Source organism: Pithys albifrons, chromosome 2 (genome assembly GCF_047495875.1).
Source record: "Pithys albifrons albifrons isolate INPA30051 chromosome 2, PitAlb_v1, whole genome shotgun sequence".
NCBI classification, from domain to species: domain Eukaryota; kingdom Metazoa; phylum Chordata; class Aves; order Passeriformes; family Thamnophilidae; genus Pithys; species Pithys albifrons.
The window spans coordinates 28,120,958-28,137,998 of record NC_092459.1 but is presented as its reverse complement, the minus strand read 5'-3'; the positions used below and the strand labels follow the sequence as shown (position 1 = coordinate 28,137,998).

The 17,041-nt window shown below is 35.3% G+C and overlaps 1 protein-coding gene across 3 annotated transcripts in view; it reads right to left on the bottom strand.

The window, feature by feature from the left end:
- Positions 1-17,041, bottom strand: part of FAM135A (family with sequence similarity 135 member A) — an 84,688-nt gene that overhangs the window by 26,037 nt on the left and 41,610 nt on the right. For 2 of the 3 annotated variants that reach the window (XM_071548531.1, XM_071548529.1), the window contains exons 5-12: positions 13,231-13,370; positions 13,064-13,134; positions 12,575-12,748; positions 9,854-9,980; positions 9,346-9,499; positions 6,572-6,649; positions 4,386-4,435; positions 2,604-2,759 (exon numbers count right to left, since the gene is read on the bottom strand). In XM_071548531.1, coding sequence (XP_071404632.1) covers positions 2,604-2,759; positions 4,386-4,435; positions 6,572-6,649; positions 9,346-9,499; positions 9,854-9,980; positions 12,575-12,748; positions 13,064-13,134; positions 13,231-13,370 — 950 coding nt within the window. The remainder of the gene's footprint in view (positions 1-2,603; positions 2,760-4,385; positions 4,436-6,571; positions 6,650-9,345; positions 9,500-9,853; positions 9,981-12,574; positions 12,749-13,063; positions 13,135-13,230; positions 13,371-17,041) is intronic. The other variant, XM_071548530.1, reaches the window with a different exon arrangement.

Genomic DNA, 17,041 nt, shown 5'->3' with positions numbered 1-17,041 from the left:
ATTTTGGATAAGTTTGTTCATGGCCTACCAGAAGATGTCACTAGGGAACAGAGATGAACTAGTTTAGTGTTCAAACATTTGGTAATATAAAATAACATACTCTGGGCAGTTTTTTCAATAAAAAGAAGTTGTGAACTTTATCAGTGTGACAATGTAGTTGATGGATCTTCCAGTGTATCTAAAGTGTTCCTGACTGTTTAATGATGTGCTTACTATTCCAAATATTTTAAAATAGTTAAATATTGAAACACTTAAGTAAACATGAATAAAATTATTAAAATAATAATTTAAATACATGAAAAACACTTCAGCACAAATACCTGTTTTATAAGCATCTATGCAGAGGGTGAAAGCCATTTGACCAGAGACAGATGGCATGTATTTCTAGGGGGTATTTTTAAAGAAACCAGAAAATAATAAAAACTACCACAAATAACACAAAACCAGTCAGATTAATTGCTCTCTAAAAGGATTCATTTATCTTAGATTAATAATAAAAACTTTTCCAGAGAGAAATTTTCTGTGGAATTATAGTCTGAAAATGTTGCAAGAAGAAAAGATAAAATAAAATGAGATTTAGCATCCAGTAGCAAACACATCAGAGTATCTGTTTCCAAAATAAAAAGGTTTAATTAGAGGAACAGAATTTTGTATACAACAAAAATCTTATTACAAGGACAGATGTTTCTTAAGAATTATTAAGTCATCTTTAGCCTGGAGAAAAGGAGACTCAGGGGAGACCTTACTGCTCTCTACAACCCCCTGAAAGAAGGTTCTAGTGAGGTGGAGGTCAGTCTCTTCTGCCATGAAAAGATGAGACCAATGGCCCTAAGCTGCAGCAGGGAAGGTTTAGCCTGTATAATTTTTTCACAGAAGGGGTTGTGAAACACTGAGACAGACTGCCCAGGAAGTGGTGGAATCACCATCCCTGGAAGTGTTCAAAAAGAAGTGTGGATATGGCACTTGCGAACATGGTTTACTGCTGAACATGGTGGTTCTGGCTTGACAGCTGGACTTGAGAACCTTAAATGCCTTTTCCAACTTTAATGATTCTCTGATTCTAAATCTCAACACAGAGTCTCTGAAGAAAAGAATTAATAGGTCATCTTTTAAATCTCAACTAAATTTAATAACAATAAAGCCTGCATTTGGTATGTGCAGATAAAGGCTCTGGGGAAACACAAACACTTTAGATTTCCCAAAGTAAGTTTCTACAAACTCTCAGAATGTAAATTCTCAAGAGAATCATATGGTAACCACAAAGTATAGTGACAGATAACAAAAGAAGTGAGCGTAACAGCAACTCAAAAGAACGTGGATCATGCAAACACAAAGTACAATTAAACTTTTTTTTTTTAAAAAAAGGGGAGGAAAAGAATTCCTACTCTTTTTTTTTTTTTGCAAACTGGAAAGCATCACAGAAATACTTTTAATATGTGCAATATCCCAATACACATAATTAAATATTTTGACCTTATACTCCCTGAAATAATTGCAGTAAAATTCAATTATTAAGGTATTTATGAGCTAGAGAGGATGACCCAAATCACAGCTTTTTAGAAGAACCACATTTAAGAAGATGAATACATAATCATTAGCAGTATCTTTTCTGGAGCAGTGAAAATTAAAATATTCATTTGTCCTTTCGTTTTATTAAATATAAACTCATACAAATACTAACATACCAGCAACTGAACGCAAGTGCAGGTTAAGGGAAATGGTATTCTTGTTTCCTACCTTCCACCAGGTTAACTTGAAGGATTCCAGAATTTATACAAAATGTACAGAAAGGTGAGATTTATAGATAGACAGTAAAATGATCGCTTTGCTATGGGTAGCACATCTAACAAATAAGCCTTGCTTTTTTTATTGAGCGATTCCATTTATCCTCCAGAATAGGCCATTTCCACAACCATGATTCCCTCATTAAACAATGTGATTTATCAGGTAAGAGTAATGCTTTAGTTCATCCTTGAATGTATTTCACTATGGGAACCAGCACTGCTGTGGTTCTGTGTGCAGAGCCCACAGCAACTGCACGCACAGATCTACAGACTGACAGAGTATGCAGGTGCTCACTACAGGTGTTTTTATACATCTACATACATACTCATGTGCCAGATCATTTCCAATACATCTCTTCTTTTCTAAAATCCAACTTAAGAGACTTTTCTAAGCTTGTGAAAGTTATAAATTCTTAATTCAGAAGGAACTGCACTTTATGATGTAAGCAGGCAGCCTAAATGCAGCAGTGGAGTAAAATGTAGGGAGGACACCAGACATGACTCCACAGAAAAATACAGCAGTTTGTACAAATGTATCTTATTCCACAGACTGCAACCTGCCTTCTGAACTGCATTTCTTATTCAAAAGAGCAGTGAATTAGTTGGTTCATAAACATAAATTTATTTTATGTATTGTATTCTAAGAATATAATACATTATACACAAGGTAACAAATGCAATGCAACAGCTCTTTTTATGATTACAACCAACTTTTCCCACTAAAATTAGAAAAATTATAATCTAGAGTGTCATTTTGATCCACATTTCCATAACAATGTGTCCCAGTGAGCATATAAACATGTCCAAGTCAATACTTACTCTTAATGTGTGATGCTCTTGTGCTAGCAAAGCTGTGACCTCCTCTTGTAAGGTAATGACCTCCAGAAACTGCCCCCAGAGAGCCATCAGAAGTGAGCAAAGCTGAGCAAGATTCATGTTTATAAGTTCTGCCAGTTCATCAGGATTTTCCATTTTCTGAATTCAGAAAAAAAGTTACATGGCTCACTGATGAAACCATATTGTACAGAGAAGAATTAAAAAAAAAAGTGTACTTTATCTTAGTGAGAATTTTAATTTAAAACAAACTTACAAATGAGAACAGTTTTGACTAAGTCTCAGAACTGAATCAATCCATGTTACAACAATAACAGATTATTTTACATTGTATTAAATATTATGCACTTGCCTTTTAGAATTAGGACTCCTGACCATAAATTAAAGCAACAATTCCATTTATGGCAAACATAACTGAGTTCAACTGCAGTATTTTCTAACATGCAAAGATACAGTGTGCCTGAAAGGAACAGGAATCAGGAAACTAGAAATTGGTACTTGCTATGTTAGTCCAACTTTGATAAAAAAGTAAAAATTTAACAAAGATATCTCCATTTTGGACTAGTCACAACTCACAACCTTTATAAGATGCTGTGTATCTACATGCATTTTTAAGCAAAGTCAGGAAGTGGTGCTACAGCAGAGGCTTTCCAGAACCAGAGCACACCAAGACAAATTCAGTGTGAAACAAGTTTTTCTTTCTTAACAAAGTACTGTAATCCTGTGATACAGTCCCACACCAGTCAATTGCAGACTGCCAGGCTTATGTTCTCTGCCATTTTATGAAACAATAGTTTTTCAGAAACTCATTGCAGGCACATAAGACATTGAGGCAAACGATTTAAAAAGAAAAAGATAGTAAAGACCCAACTCTAGCAAAGAAATGACTGCAAATATTGTAACACCAACTTAACCAGTGAGAATGGAAACAAGAGAAACTTTTGATGAGGACCGCACAAAAGAACAGAGGTAACAGAAAAAATATAACCATACTTTAGCCAGCTAGGGGAGAACTTAAAGAAACTATGTAAATTTAAAAAATATTTTAATGCATAAAGTAAGATTATTAGTTGCCCACAGAGAGCTAACAGTACTGGCTTTGTGTCCAATAATATAAATTACATCTTTTTAAAAGCAGTATTACATTTTTTGCAGGTGTACTACCAGTACCACCACCATAACAAAAGGTGAGCCCACTGCTCTTCCAAAGCTGGGCAGATGGGCCCACTCAGCAGCAAAGCAGGGATAATTTTTCAAAAAAGTTTTAAAACCTGTCCTTTAAACTTCGCCGTGACAAGAAAATTAGCTATTCAGCTGGTCCTAGTTCTGACTGTGAAAAGAGCTGGGAAGACAAATCTTAGCCATCTGAAGTACATCATTTTCTTGAGAATGTAGAGAAAATGGGGAAAAGGAGACCGTATCAGAACAAGTCCTTCCATGAGGGGATCGACAGAATCCATCTTTGTACAACCTACTACTGCTGCCTGATCGTGTAACATTGTTATGTGATACCATCAAATCCAAAGAATTTAAATTCTAAATGTAGAAAATTCAAAATGTGACTTTCATACAAATAATTCAGCTTTCTATAACCTTCATTTTCATGATACGCAGAAGTTATCATGGCTACTGCTGTCTCATCAAGCCAATTAAGTTTTGGCATCAGTTGAGCAATTTCTCTTTGGAGGAAGAGTTGAAACAGCTTATTTCCAAGTAACATATGAAATCACCATATTTCACATATTTAATATATTAAAAAACCTGTACCTTTACTTCCTCACACAATTCTGTAAGACGGACTTCTACATCTATGTTTTCTGGAAAGATGAGAGAACACATCCATGAGTAATGTTGCAGAGTGAAACCAATTATTTCACAAAACAATTTTAAAACATGAAAAATAATCCATCAAATAAAACTTGAAATCGTATTAAGTACCACAGTCAAGCAAATTGTAAAGTCCCATTTAAAACATTTTCAATGCAAATTCTGAGATTGAGGACAGAACACAGATAAATAAGAAAAAGTTTGAAATTATCAAGATTACTTATGATATGCTGTCAAGGATACCAATTTTCCATTCAAAATTAAATCTGAAAATACTGCAATTTATTCCAGATTATTCATTTAGAGCTGCTCAGCTATTCAGCAGCAATGTCATCCTTCATGACCAAGGAAATACAATTCCTCTTCTACCAGATTTTCCAGAGAAACCTTATTTTAATACCATTTTTCTACAGGTATATTACTTATCTGATTTGCAAGCTACACAAATATAAATAAAATCCATTAATTGTCTGAGGAGTCATATTTTAGTGAAATAAAATTGTTTTTTACTTGAGTTTTCTCTCACTATCTCAATGTTAAGAGAAAATTTGTCTGCCTCAGTATGGCAGTTTAAACTGGATCTGAACCATGCATGACTCATTTATGAATAAAACAGATTTATTCCTTCATGTAGATGGTTTTCCTTTTTTACAATTTCCATCTACCTCAGGGAATCTGACAAATTAAACAATAATTTAGTACTATGTTTAATTTCCTCCTACATCTAAGGTACCAGTAAAAAGGGAATAATTTATAAACCCCCAAATGGTCTGTAACAAGTATTTCTAATTTATTTTTGAAACACAATATTAAAGAAGACTACAATGTTTCTTGAAAAAAACACACCAAGAAAACATGCTTGAAACCCACAATAATAAGCCCAGGATACAGATAATGCACAGAGGTTTACAGAACAGCAACAATGTGTTTACTCAACTTATCTTTGAATTATACAACCTAGATTGATAAGTATATATGGATTTTCAAGTAATTGCATCCAATATACGCAGGCTTAAACTTAATGCCACACAATTAACTATAAAACTCAAAGTTCTGAGAAAATATGCAAATTCCAGAAATGCATGAAGTTCTCAGAAACAAATTTACAGAAGTTGTTGAAAGAAACTACATATGCCTGTATTTGCTAAACAATTATTCTCAAAGTATGTGAAGAGAGCTCAAAATATAGATCCTACCTTTGGTGTGACCCAATTTTGTCATTAGTGAAAAACAAAATGGTTTATTTATGACACAATACTGATTACTTATCTTGTTTTTCACACTTTGGTTAAGAATAGGCTTGTTGAACAAGATTTAAAACCCTGAAATCTAAAATCATTATGGAAACCCCCAAATTACAATGCTATATTAAGAAAAAAAAAGGAATGGAGATAATAGAAGACAAAAGGAACTTAAGCACTAACATTCTACAGCAGTAAAGATCACCCAGCAAACCATCTGATGCAACTTTGCTGGCTCTGCTAAAAAATAGTTTTCTTTTTACAACAAAACCAAAACACAGTTTGAGATGATTAAGATGGTGACCTACTATGAGACTGAACTGCTATTATATCCTCCCATTAGAAACTTCCTTGTGCTTAAACAGCACTGTCACCTTTTGGCCAACAGTGACACTCCCTAAAAGGGAGAACTGGCCATGCAGATATGGACAAATGCACCCTAAGCTCTCATAATGCCATGTGTAGTGTTTGGAAGAATCATCTCTTGAGATACCAGAAGCAACCTGCAAGATTTCTCAGGAAGAAAAGGTATTAGTCTTTATCTAAAAAAAGTAAAAGACTGTGTTGAATTAAATGAAACTATAATTTTTAGCTATTTTTTAAGATATTGATGACTGACTGAACTCTTCAATCACTTTTGTTTAGTAAAGTAGAACACTAAACCAAAACAGCAATAATGTCTCATTTTATTATCTATATTCAGCCTAAAAGTAAGTAGCTCAATTCTGAAGACTGTTACCAGAGTTCACCATATGTTCACTATGGCTGAATAGTGAAATAGTGTTCCTGTCTACAAAAGAATGTAATATTTTATATTATTATTAATAATATTTTATAGTATCAATAAAAATCTGAGGGGTTATATCACCTGCTTTGACAACATACCTAGGTAGGCGTCTCTCTGGGCTCGTGGATATTTTCTTCTGAGAAGGCGTTCATAAAGGACCTGCATGCTGGCCTTGGCTAGTTACAGGGATTGCACACACAGGACTAGTTACTACACTCTGGTTTTCATCTGTGATTTATCATTTGCCTTAAAGTTAGTAAAAGAGCTTATTGCTAGCCTAGCAATTAGTGCAGTTAGATCAGTACATGAAAACATACCATTTCAGTGTAGTTTTTAGAGTCTGGCTTGTGATACACATTAAGGTAGCATTTTTATTTCCTGAAACCAGTAATACTTAAAAGCTCAATTACACTTATTGAGTCAACAGTTGTCTGCACATGCTTCTGCAAAATCACTGTCTTGTGTTAAAATCATATGACAGAGCAATAGCAAAGCAAACAAAAGAAACAAAATTAAAGAGATAATTTTAAAAAGTGGTGATTCTGGAGTTTAAACAGGACTGAATATTCTCTTCTGCAATGCCCATTTAAACTTCACAGATAAAATACCCACTAAAAAATAGCTCATTTACTTTAAAAACTAAAAAAAAAAAAAGCAAATGACAATTGTGCATTTTGTGAAGTCCAATGAGCTTCAATTTCCTTATAGACATTATAGGAACACAGCTTTTTTTTTCTATTTTTACTGTTGATAGATTTTAGAAAAATTAGTGTTACTGACAGGCATTAGTTATTTTTCATGAGCAAAAGCTAATAATTAGTATTTACATTATTAGTACTTTTTATTACATCAATTGTCTCAATCAGTACATATATAAAATAACTGAAAGAAATGAAAAATATATTTACAAATATGAAAAAAACAAAATAATTCTAGAAGACACATAAAAAAATTTAAAAATCAAACCCACAGGAAACAAACTGTCAGCAGAATACATACAATGAATGTTAAATGTAAGCTGTAATATTCTTTTCAGATATTTATTTTGAGTATTTTTGTTCAAACTTGCATTCCCAAAGGTATGGCTACATTACCAATAGAGATGAGAAAGTATCTGATTCAGGTTCCACTGAAGCTTATGAGTATTTTTGGTGACTTCAATTAGGTTGAAAGATACAACCCAAGTATGCAGCAATTCAATGGCTGGCTTTTTTCTATTACATAAATATTTTGAAGGAATGTTCTAGGGGAATTGAAAGTTCCATCTGAAACATTTAAGAATCAAGATTTAGTCTCAGCCTATCCCTGCAACAACAGTAGTGCCATGAGACTCTATTGAGCTGCTGGAGCATGTCCAGAGAAGGGCTGAGAGAGCTGGGGTTGTTCATCCTGGAAAAAAGGAGGCTCAGAGGAGACCTTATCACTCTCTGAAAGGAGACTGTAACCAGGGGCAGAGGGTTGGCCTCTTCTCCCAGGAAACTAGCAACAGAATAAAAGGAAATGGCCTCAAGTTGCACCAGGGGAGGTTTAGATTGGATATTAGGAAAAATTTCTTTACTGAAAGTGTGGTCAGGCATTGGAACAGGCTGCCCAGGGAAGTAGTGGAGTCACCAATCCCTTAAGGTGTTCAAAAGGCATGTGGATGTGACACTCGGGGATATGGTTTAGTGGGGAACATGGTGGTAGCTGGGTTCATGGTTGGACTCCATGATCTTTAGAGGTCTTTTCCAATCTAAACTATCCTATGATTTGGAAAAAAACACATTTTGACCTTAAAAAGAAGACTAAGAGTTGAGTTATTCCTTTAATAAAGTGTTTCCCTCCATATTATAACTGACACAGACATGTTCTCTGCACTGTGTTGCAGTACTTTTGCTTCTGTAAAGAAAAAGATTCAGTTTCTAGTATTTTCTATGCACAGATTTCTCATACACTCCCTCAAAACATTTTTTCCCCCAAAAAAATTCTTCATATTTTGCAGTATACAAGTGAAACATTCTTCATTTGAATCATTAATTAACCGCATACATTTTAAAAATAGCTTTTCTATCTAATTTCCAACCTGTTTCACGATACTTGGTTTTGACATTGGTAGAACTAAACAATACAGAAATCAATGAATTCTGTCTACATGTAAATTCCAAAGGTCAGAAGTGACTGAATACCTAAAAAGGTATATGCTTGCTGAGGAAAAATTCTAAATCATTCTTTTCAATGCCAGTGTATTTTCTTTTTTTAGTTCCGCTGCTCTTCTACTTCACAGATTGAGGTTTGGTTCTCTAGTATATCTACATCCTACAGAAATGTAATGTACATGTACATTTCCACACATTAAATACTTTTGCAGTTACTTTCCTCAAATGTGGCTAACTAGAAGTCTTCATGGCACCTAAGTCTGTTTAAAAAGTTACACTACAAACTGAGCCAGCAGCAATTTTTTCTTGTAGGTCTTTTTTCAGGTAAGTTTCCATTGAAATATTCTTCTCAAATCAAAGCTTACAGAGTTAAAAATTTTTGTACAAATAGGCAAAGTTTCATTATCACAAAGAAAGAAGTACAGTGTACTACTTGGATGAAGAGCTTCTCTAACTTTTTCACCACTAAACACAGTGATTTGAAATAACTTCAAATCAAGGCCAACATGAAAAAATATATTTGCACAGAGTTAGGCTGTTATCTCCTTATTTTATTAGTAATGTGACAGTTCTTGTTTCTTTTCTATTTTTCCTTCAATTATGAAACTTCAGCTCAGTTCAAGCAAGAATATTTCAGACATACAAGATGTATGAGATCAGTGACAGTTTAGTCTAGAAGAGTGTATTCTTAATGAACATAGACAAGAAAGTGATGCATTTTATTAAACTGAACATACCCAGTTCAATTCGATGAGAAGAGGGGAGCTCCTTTGTTATCATAAGGAAATAGCTGTGTAACCCTTTGAAAGCAAGCAGTAAACTGGCACAAAGTGTATAGTGGAAATTATAAGCATGACTGAGGAAAGACTCTGAAACAACAAAGCTGCAACCCTAAAAGAAAGAAAAAAGGCACATATTAATTCTGTACAATAAATGTAGTGTTAGCAGAATGACTAAGCAATTGTTTCTTTTCACAAACTTCATTGACAGTTTTATGATTTTCAATGGATTGCAAGACATCAAAAAAGAGGGTTCAACACTTAATATTTTAAGCTTTCCATCTGTATATTCCTGAAGCATGTAACACAGCCTTTTGGAACAATTTTTCTCATTTCGCCTATCACATGGCACTCCAAAGTAACTTCAACAAAGTTCACTGTTTATCAAGTAATATTCCTGCAGGAAAGATAAAATTCTCGCCATCAAACAGAACACAAATAAAATCTTAAACTGATATAGTCTTACGTCTGCTGATAACTGTTTTGTGTAGTTATTGCCAAAGACCACACTTTCAAGAGAAGGAATCACAGAGTCCCTGTTTTGTGCTGGTGCATTCCTGTTCAACCATGTATTCTTCACTGGGCGGGGAAAACTGTAAAAAAGCACAAATGAACTGATAATTTGAACATTCTGTGTGTCACAAAACTAGAGTTAAAATAAATTCTTGATTTTTCTTGAAAAGCAGCAGAAATAAGGACCCTCACTAAGATCCTGGAAGTTCCCAGCATGGTGGTCTGCCCAAATAGAACACTGCACAATGGCCCAGGCACCTCAGTTAAGACTCTGCCACTGTGCTAGAGGAGAAGTGCTTCTAAAGCAGTTCTCTTCAAAGCATGTCTTTGACAAATTTGACAAATGCTTACCCTCAACTGTTCTGTGGCCATCTCTCACCATGAAGGTCAGCAGACTAGGCCAAGAGATTGTGGGAGCTCTTCCTCATTATTTCTAATGCAAACCTCAATTAATTTAAACAATATTTCTGAAAGTGTAAGCCAGAGAGATAAAGTTTGAACTGTAACAGGTAAGAAGAGTTCATTTTCCACCAACTTTGCTGGGGGGACTTTACCTCTTCAAAATGTAGCAGTAGCAACAAGTTGAAAAGCTGTCCCATAAACTGCCATTGCTGTTTTCCTAAGGATGCCTGACCTTTGCCTACTGAGAAGGAGATCCCATCCTGAAACTCTGGGAGAACAGAGCAAACTGCAACAGTAGCCTTGTGACAATGAAGAACTAGGAAAGATGAATGAAAAATGAATGAACGCAGAAAGTGAAGACTATTAGATAACAGGCAGAAATCAGCAATGACAGGTTAATAAAAAAGAGTAGATTGCACCGGACTTCAGGGCTGTAACCAAGGAGAATTAGCTGCTCTCTTTCAAGGGAAATTTTAATACTGGTTGTTCCCAAGAGAAGGTTAACATGGATGCTATTCTGAAGAAGAAAATACTCAAGAAGTGACTCCTCAACCCACAGGAAAAGAAGAGGTGCCAATGATGTACGTATGATCCCAACAGAAGAGCAAACTGCACCCATGAAAACCCAAATGACAAAGAGTGATGTATGCAATTTTCAGGTTTTGCAGAAACAGGTACTCCAGAAAAGTGAGCCAGATGTGGATACTGCAACTATCAAATGTTTGCTACATGTTACATTATGGGGAACCCCAGATGAAATAAAACACTCTAAATTTGAAAGGTTCTTCCTTTCCCCATCCTGAGCTGATGTAAAGGACAACTGGAATCCTTAAAATAATTTTGTGGACAACAGCAACAATCTACTCCAAAGATAATGGAAGCAGCATAGAAGTTGCTGTTTTGTTCCAGTATCTCTTTGCACAAGTTGTATCAAATTGAGGTTTGAAATTAAATGACAGTATTTTATCATCATTTGAAAAGCCAACAACAGAGATAAATTATATAGGAAATCCCTCAGATTTACTGAAACTTTTTAAAAGTTCTGCAGGGACAAATAAGTTTCTCAATGAAAATCAGTAACAAAACAAATCTTTCATTTTCTAACAATGAAGTTCACCCATACAGCTATGGGATGACCACAGGTTAAATGCCTGAATTTCACTTGTGATATAGTGTGAGTGTCCACTTTACATACACTTTAAGTGCTACTTTAAGTGCATTAAAAAGTGCATTTATCAGATGAAGTCTTCAAGAATAGTAATTCCCACCTCCTCAGTAATTGTTTCTCTCCCAATAATGCTGCATCATCCCTTCAGATGTGTCAGCTCGTTTACTACATAACCATGCCTAAAACACATCACCGAAACAATTCAAACCAACTTGGAGGGGGGAAAAAAAAGATCAAAAAAGAACAAAAGCCAGCTGAATCCTCTAAACCAGCACAGCCCTCTTGCACAGAACAGCTGTCTAACATACACAGAGAAATAGCTTTCCATACTGCTAAAGGTCTGGGCATTTACAGCACAGACTGAATTTGAATATGAAGAAACTTAGGGTCAGTATAATGGAATATTTGAAGACAATGAAAGAAGAAAAAGATAGAAATGCTAAAGAAAAAGCTGTGCAAAAAACACTTCATATGTGTGACTGTCACTGACTGTACAGCCCTTTTTCACACTTTTCAGAGGGAGAAGTGAAGTAAACAGAGATTGGAAAGGGTAACACAATTACATGAAATATAAAAGACTCAAGCAAAAATGAGGCAAAATCTTCCTTAAAGAGAAAAGTAGATTCTCCCGTTCCATTTACTTTAAGAAAATAGTAAATCATTTGCAGACATCATTAGCATTGCAGCAGTAACTGAAAATTGTGCAGATAGCTAACACAAGGTGCCCTATTTGTATTAATGGCAGCTATTTCAGTCACTAAGTAGAGTGAGCAGCAGATCTGCCTGATTAGGAAAATTCATAAATATTTATACATACAAATATACATGTATAAATATAGGTATTTATACATTCCTCCACTTCTCTGGTCTTGAGTATTATCTGTGTTTCACATTACATTTTTCGAACAAAGAAAAAACCCTCCAAATTTGTTTCAGATAACTTTGAAAAAAAAAAGTTTCTCATCCATCCGGACGAGAATCTAAAATCATCATAGAGAAAACAGTATTGGCCATAGATTTAATTCCTTCCTAATCATTCTGTTTTTATAACACTTCCACTTGAACACTTAATAATTTATTTACATTTATTTAGCAAGAGATTACCTGATCAATGGCTGATGCAGAGCAACCAAAGAAGCATGGACTATAACCGATATGACAGAAAGGTGGAAGTAATCAAACATAACATTGACGTAATGATGAAGGCCCTGGTGTAAGTTAAAGTGCAACTTTAAAGTTCGGCTACTAATTGGCTGTAGTGTGCTCAGGTCATCTGGTCTAAAAAGAAATTAAGAAACCAACATACAATTAGAACAATCATATTTAAAGTGCAAGTTATTAATAACTGACATAGCTGGCAATTTAGCATAGGTCTGTACTCTGGAATGCAAAGGCATCTCCCCCAGGAAAAAAAATTATCAGAATAAGACAAATCAGTTATGAAATCTTAAAAGACTTCAGCATTGGATTTCTTTTTTACCATCATTTATGTCTAATATGAACATGCTAGATATATAAATAATACAAATTTAATCAGTTTAAAAAGTTAACATATATTTTTGCTTTAATAAAATCTTCCATATTTCAACTTACGAATAGTCTGTATCTGTGAAGTGCAGATCTAATGTTAGTAGAAAATTCATTTCATTAAGTGACTCCTCAATCTACAAAGAAATTGTAGAAGCATGAAATCTTTCAGGTCCTTATTTGTACCAATTCAAACTGTACATAATGAAGACTGAAGCTGAATGGCAGATTACCTTCCTCTCATCTAACAGCATTTTTATTTTGAAAATCATCACATCGTTCACAGAAACTTCCTCATTTTTGTAAAGAATCTGAAATGTTTTACTGCAAACTATATTGTCATGGACTGAAGCAGGAAAGGCAAGATCTGCACCTAAAGAGAGAAACAAGTATTAACATAACTACAAAACACAGAACAGCAAATAAGTGGAACTATGATTTCCATCAGTTTCATAAACACTACTAGAACTGTAACACTGATAACACAGTAGTTTTCAGTCAGCAACTGAGTTTGAAGGAGTACATTTTTTTCAAAGAAACACTGTATCAATATTTTTAATGCAATTTGCTTTTAATATAAGTTCTGAACTGAAGAATTTTTGCTTTGTTACAAACAGAAGTAAGATATTCTATGAATTAAAAATTCTAGTTAAAATCCTGAAGTCTGTCCTATTTCATCCAGCATTCATGTTGATTTGCAGGGTTTAACCACTGAGAACTCTTAATTACCTACAGATGAGGCAAAGAGGTTAAATGACATGCACCACTCCAATGAAATAATCAAGAACAGAGGTGGTTTATAATTGCCTTCCAAATCTTTGCATCCTACTCTGGCCGGACCAGTTCCAAGTTTATCACCTGAACCTTACATTTCTCATGGAGTATGACATGTTTTTTCAATCCAGAGGCTACTCATCAAAAAAAGTTCAGAAAACAGTGGTAAATGACTGGGCAATCTTTTGTCAAAAAAAAAAAAGGTGTTAAAAAACTTGCAGAAGAAATGAGAAAGGGAATATTTTAGAACAGTTACTGAAAAAGTATTTATCACAATAACAAGGGATTTTTGCACAGGAACTATCATGATGGATACTGTTCTCTGAAAAAAATAGATAAAAGATGATGTAACCTGGAAGAACAGAAGTAACAAGAAATACTGACACTTTCTTATCACTCCTCTTACAAAAAGGCTCAATAAACACCAACCTCTTCTAGAACACAGTCTTAGAAATTGTGTAAATGGGGATGCAAAACATTTTTTAAAAATTATTTCAATTCTTCTTAATAAATTGCTTCAATGGAATCCATAGGGGGAAATGAAATCTTGCAGTTCTGGGTCTCTGATAGACTATCACTACCCTTGGCAAACATTTCTATTCTACAATCTTAGTAACATCTTAGTTCAACTTCCCTTCAGAAACTAGAAACAAGTACAAATATTGGGTTTTGCTGAAGTGCTTTCACACATGTCATCAGTTTAGGTGTCCTGGACAAAATGCTTACAAAGGGTGAATTCATTGCAATGTAATTCCCATACATATAATGCTGCTTTCAGCTGATGTCCATCTGTGTCATCTGTCCCAGGTGAAGGGCAGAGCAGGTACGGTTTCACATGGCACAGAATCTGATATAACTGCACAGCATCAGTAAAAGGGATCTCCCGCCCCTCTCTGATGCAAAAGAAGTGCTGGAGACAAATGGCCAAGGTCCCACTTCCTGCACAGCATCCGACCCTGAGTTACAGCCTCAGTGCTGCTGACTGAGCATAACGTGAACCCGCACCCTCAGCAGCGAGGGAGGGGAACTGCAGAGCAAAAGCTGATGTCAGGAACAGGCTGAGCCACTTCCACATGGGGAGCAAGGTCTCACAAACATGAGGTCAATGAGGCAGAACTACTGGTTTTTAAATCAACGACGCACTGACTGGCCAAGACAATTGCTAAGCTTCTATCCGCACAAAAAGCCTTTGCTGCAATGAAGGGGAAGAAACAGTGGGGAGTTAATTTACTCTTGCATCATAAAAACAGGCATCTTATTCCTTCCTAACCTGCTTTCAGTTTTTTGAACCCTCTTTTTTCCTCTGAAAACTAGTCACGAATTTTTGAGAGAAAGAGGAATTCACATCGTAAAATCTGAAACAACCTCATACAGGCTAGAAATACATAGGTTTATCTTATAACTTTCTAGACCATGACATATTCCTTCAAATGGCAAGAAAAACAGAAAACCTTCACAAGGCTGGAACTAAAGCAAATGAATTGACCTATCATAACTGTAATAACACTTAATGCTAGACAGCAAGCAACTCCAGTGAACTACTAGACATGGAAAATTGAAATAAATTGGTTTCCATTTCTATTAACAAATAACCTCCTGAAGAGCTGGGAAGGGTTGGGCAAGGGGTGGAAGCAGATGCAAAGGAACAGGAAGAAGAGGGAAAACTAAGACTTTATATTTGACTTTGGGAAGTAAAAAAGGAGGAAAGAGATCAAACAAACAGCCAGTGGGAGAGGGGAAAACACACAGCTAAGGTAAGGAAAATGAGGTGACTTGTGCAGAAGCTAGGGAGAATTAGAAGCCGGCAAAAAGAAACGGAGTGGGAAAGCCATGACAATTCAAGCAAATAGGATTTAGAATAATAAGTATGAGAAAGACTGAAGAGATACAAAAGTATAGGAAGAAGTACCTGACCAACACAGGACATCATTCTCCAGAGGGGGTTTAGTGGGCTCCTGACCAGCCTCCTCCATGGTCAACAAGCAACACTTCCACACAGTGGGTCAGCACTCCTAGTGAGACTCCACATGGAGCCCAAGAGCAGCTATTTTCTAGACACAACAGCAGCTCAGGAACTTGTATCAGCTACTCCCTCACCTTGAGTAGGAGAGCTTCAAGTCTGAGCTAAAACATCCAGCTGTGCTAAATTAAGCGAGCAGCTGAAGTGAATGGAAACCAGAGATCCTCAGCAAGACCAAGCACTTTCAGGTACACAAGGAGGACACACTAAAACACTTTCATTGCCCAGCTTGTACCCCCCCCTCTCCTTTGTTGTGGGTCAAACGTTACCAGTAACTACCTGAAAATACAAACTCAGAGACTGATCCAAAAAGGGCCCTAAGTTTTTGTGTTTACAGGATTTTGTTTGTTTTTGTTTTCTTTTTCTTTTTTTTTTTTTTTAATGGCTGCTTGTCAGCTGAATGAATTGCCCTGGTGAGTTCCCAGAGCAAAATTGACATTTGTGTCACGGCACACAGAGAAATACAAAGCTAAGAAACAGTGGCCAGGAGGATTCAAGGACTGAGTTTTTTTCTTTGACAGTACTGCTTATCTAAACTCACACCAATCTGTAGTCTTAGTGTTTAAATCCTTTATGCCTAGTAATAGGAGACAGAAGAAATAACACATATGTCCCAATTTACTAACAAGATTGAAGTTTTCTAAAAAAATAACCTAAAACCATTCTAAAATATACTCTGAAATGGAAAAACATTTTTTCCAGCAACATAAAAAATTTATTAAGTGTCACTATTCAAAAAAGTATGTTTTAGTAAAGGACAGTTACCAGAGCCAAATTCTCCAAACTACATTAAACCTTGTCTTTGAAGTAGAGGAGTCTTGGTTCATAAGAACTATTTATTTCTCTCACAAAAAGGCAAGAAATATTCAGGAACCTTTACCAAAATTCCATATCTACAGTGTCGCTCTACTCATTTAGTTTTAAAATAGCCTCAAAAATTCAGGTTTCAGCAACATCATATCACATTTTCTCAGACTGTAGCATGGTTTTCTCCCTTGCACTTCCAATAACTCCACCTGACATTTGAAAACTTGATTTATTTTTTGTTTCTCACATTTTTACAGCATGCTGAGGGTATGGGCTACACAGAATTCAGAGAGCACTAACAGCTTTCTCTGGGTTCAGTTTGCCTGGACAAGGAAATCAAAAGTGAATGTCAGGTTAAAAAAGAAAAAAGATGAGGGAGTAGGTAATTCTGTTCAGGAGGTTAAATAAATTTTCAACTTTATCACCAGGCAACAATAGAACAA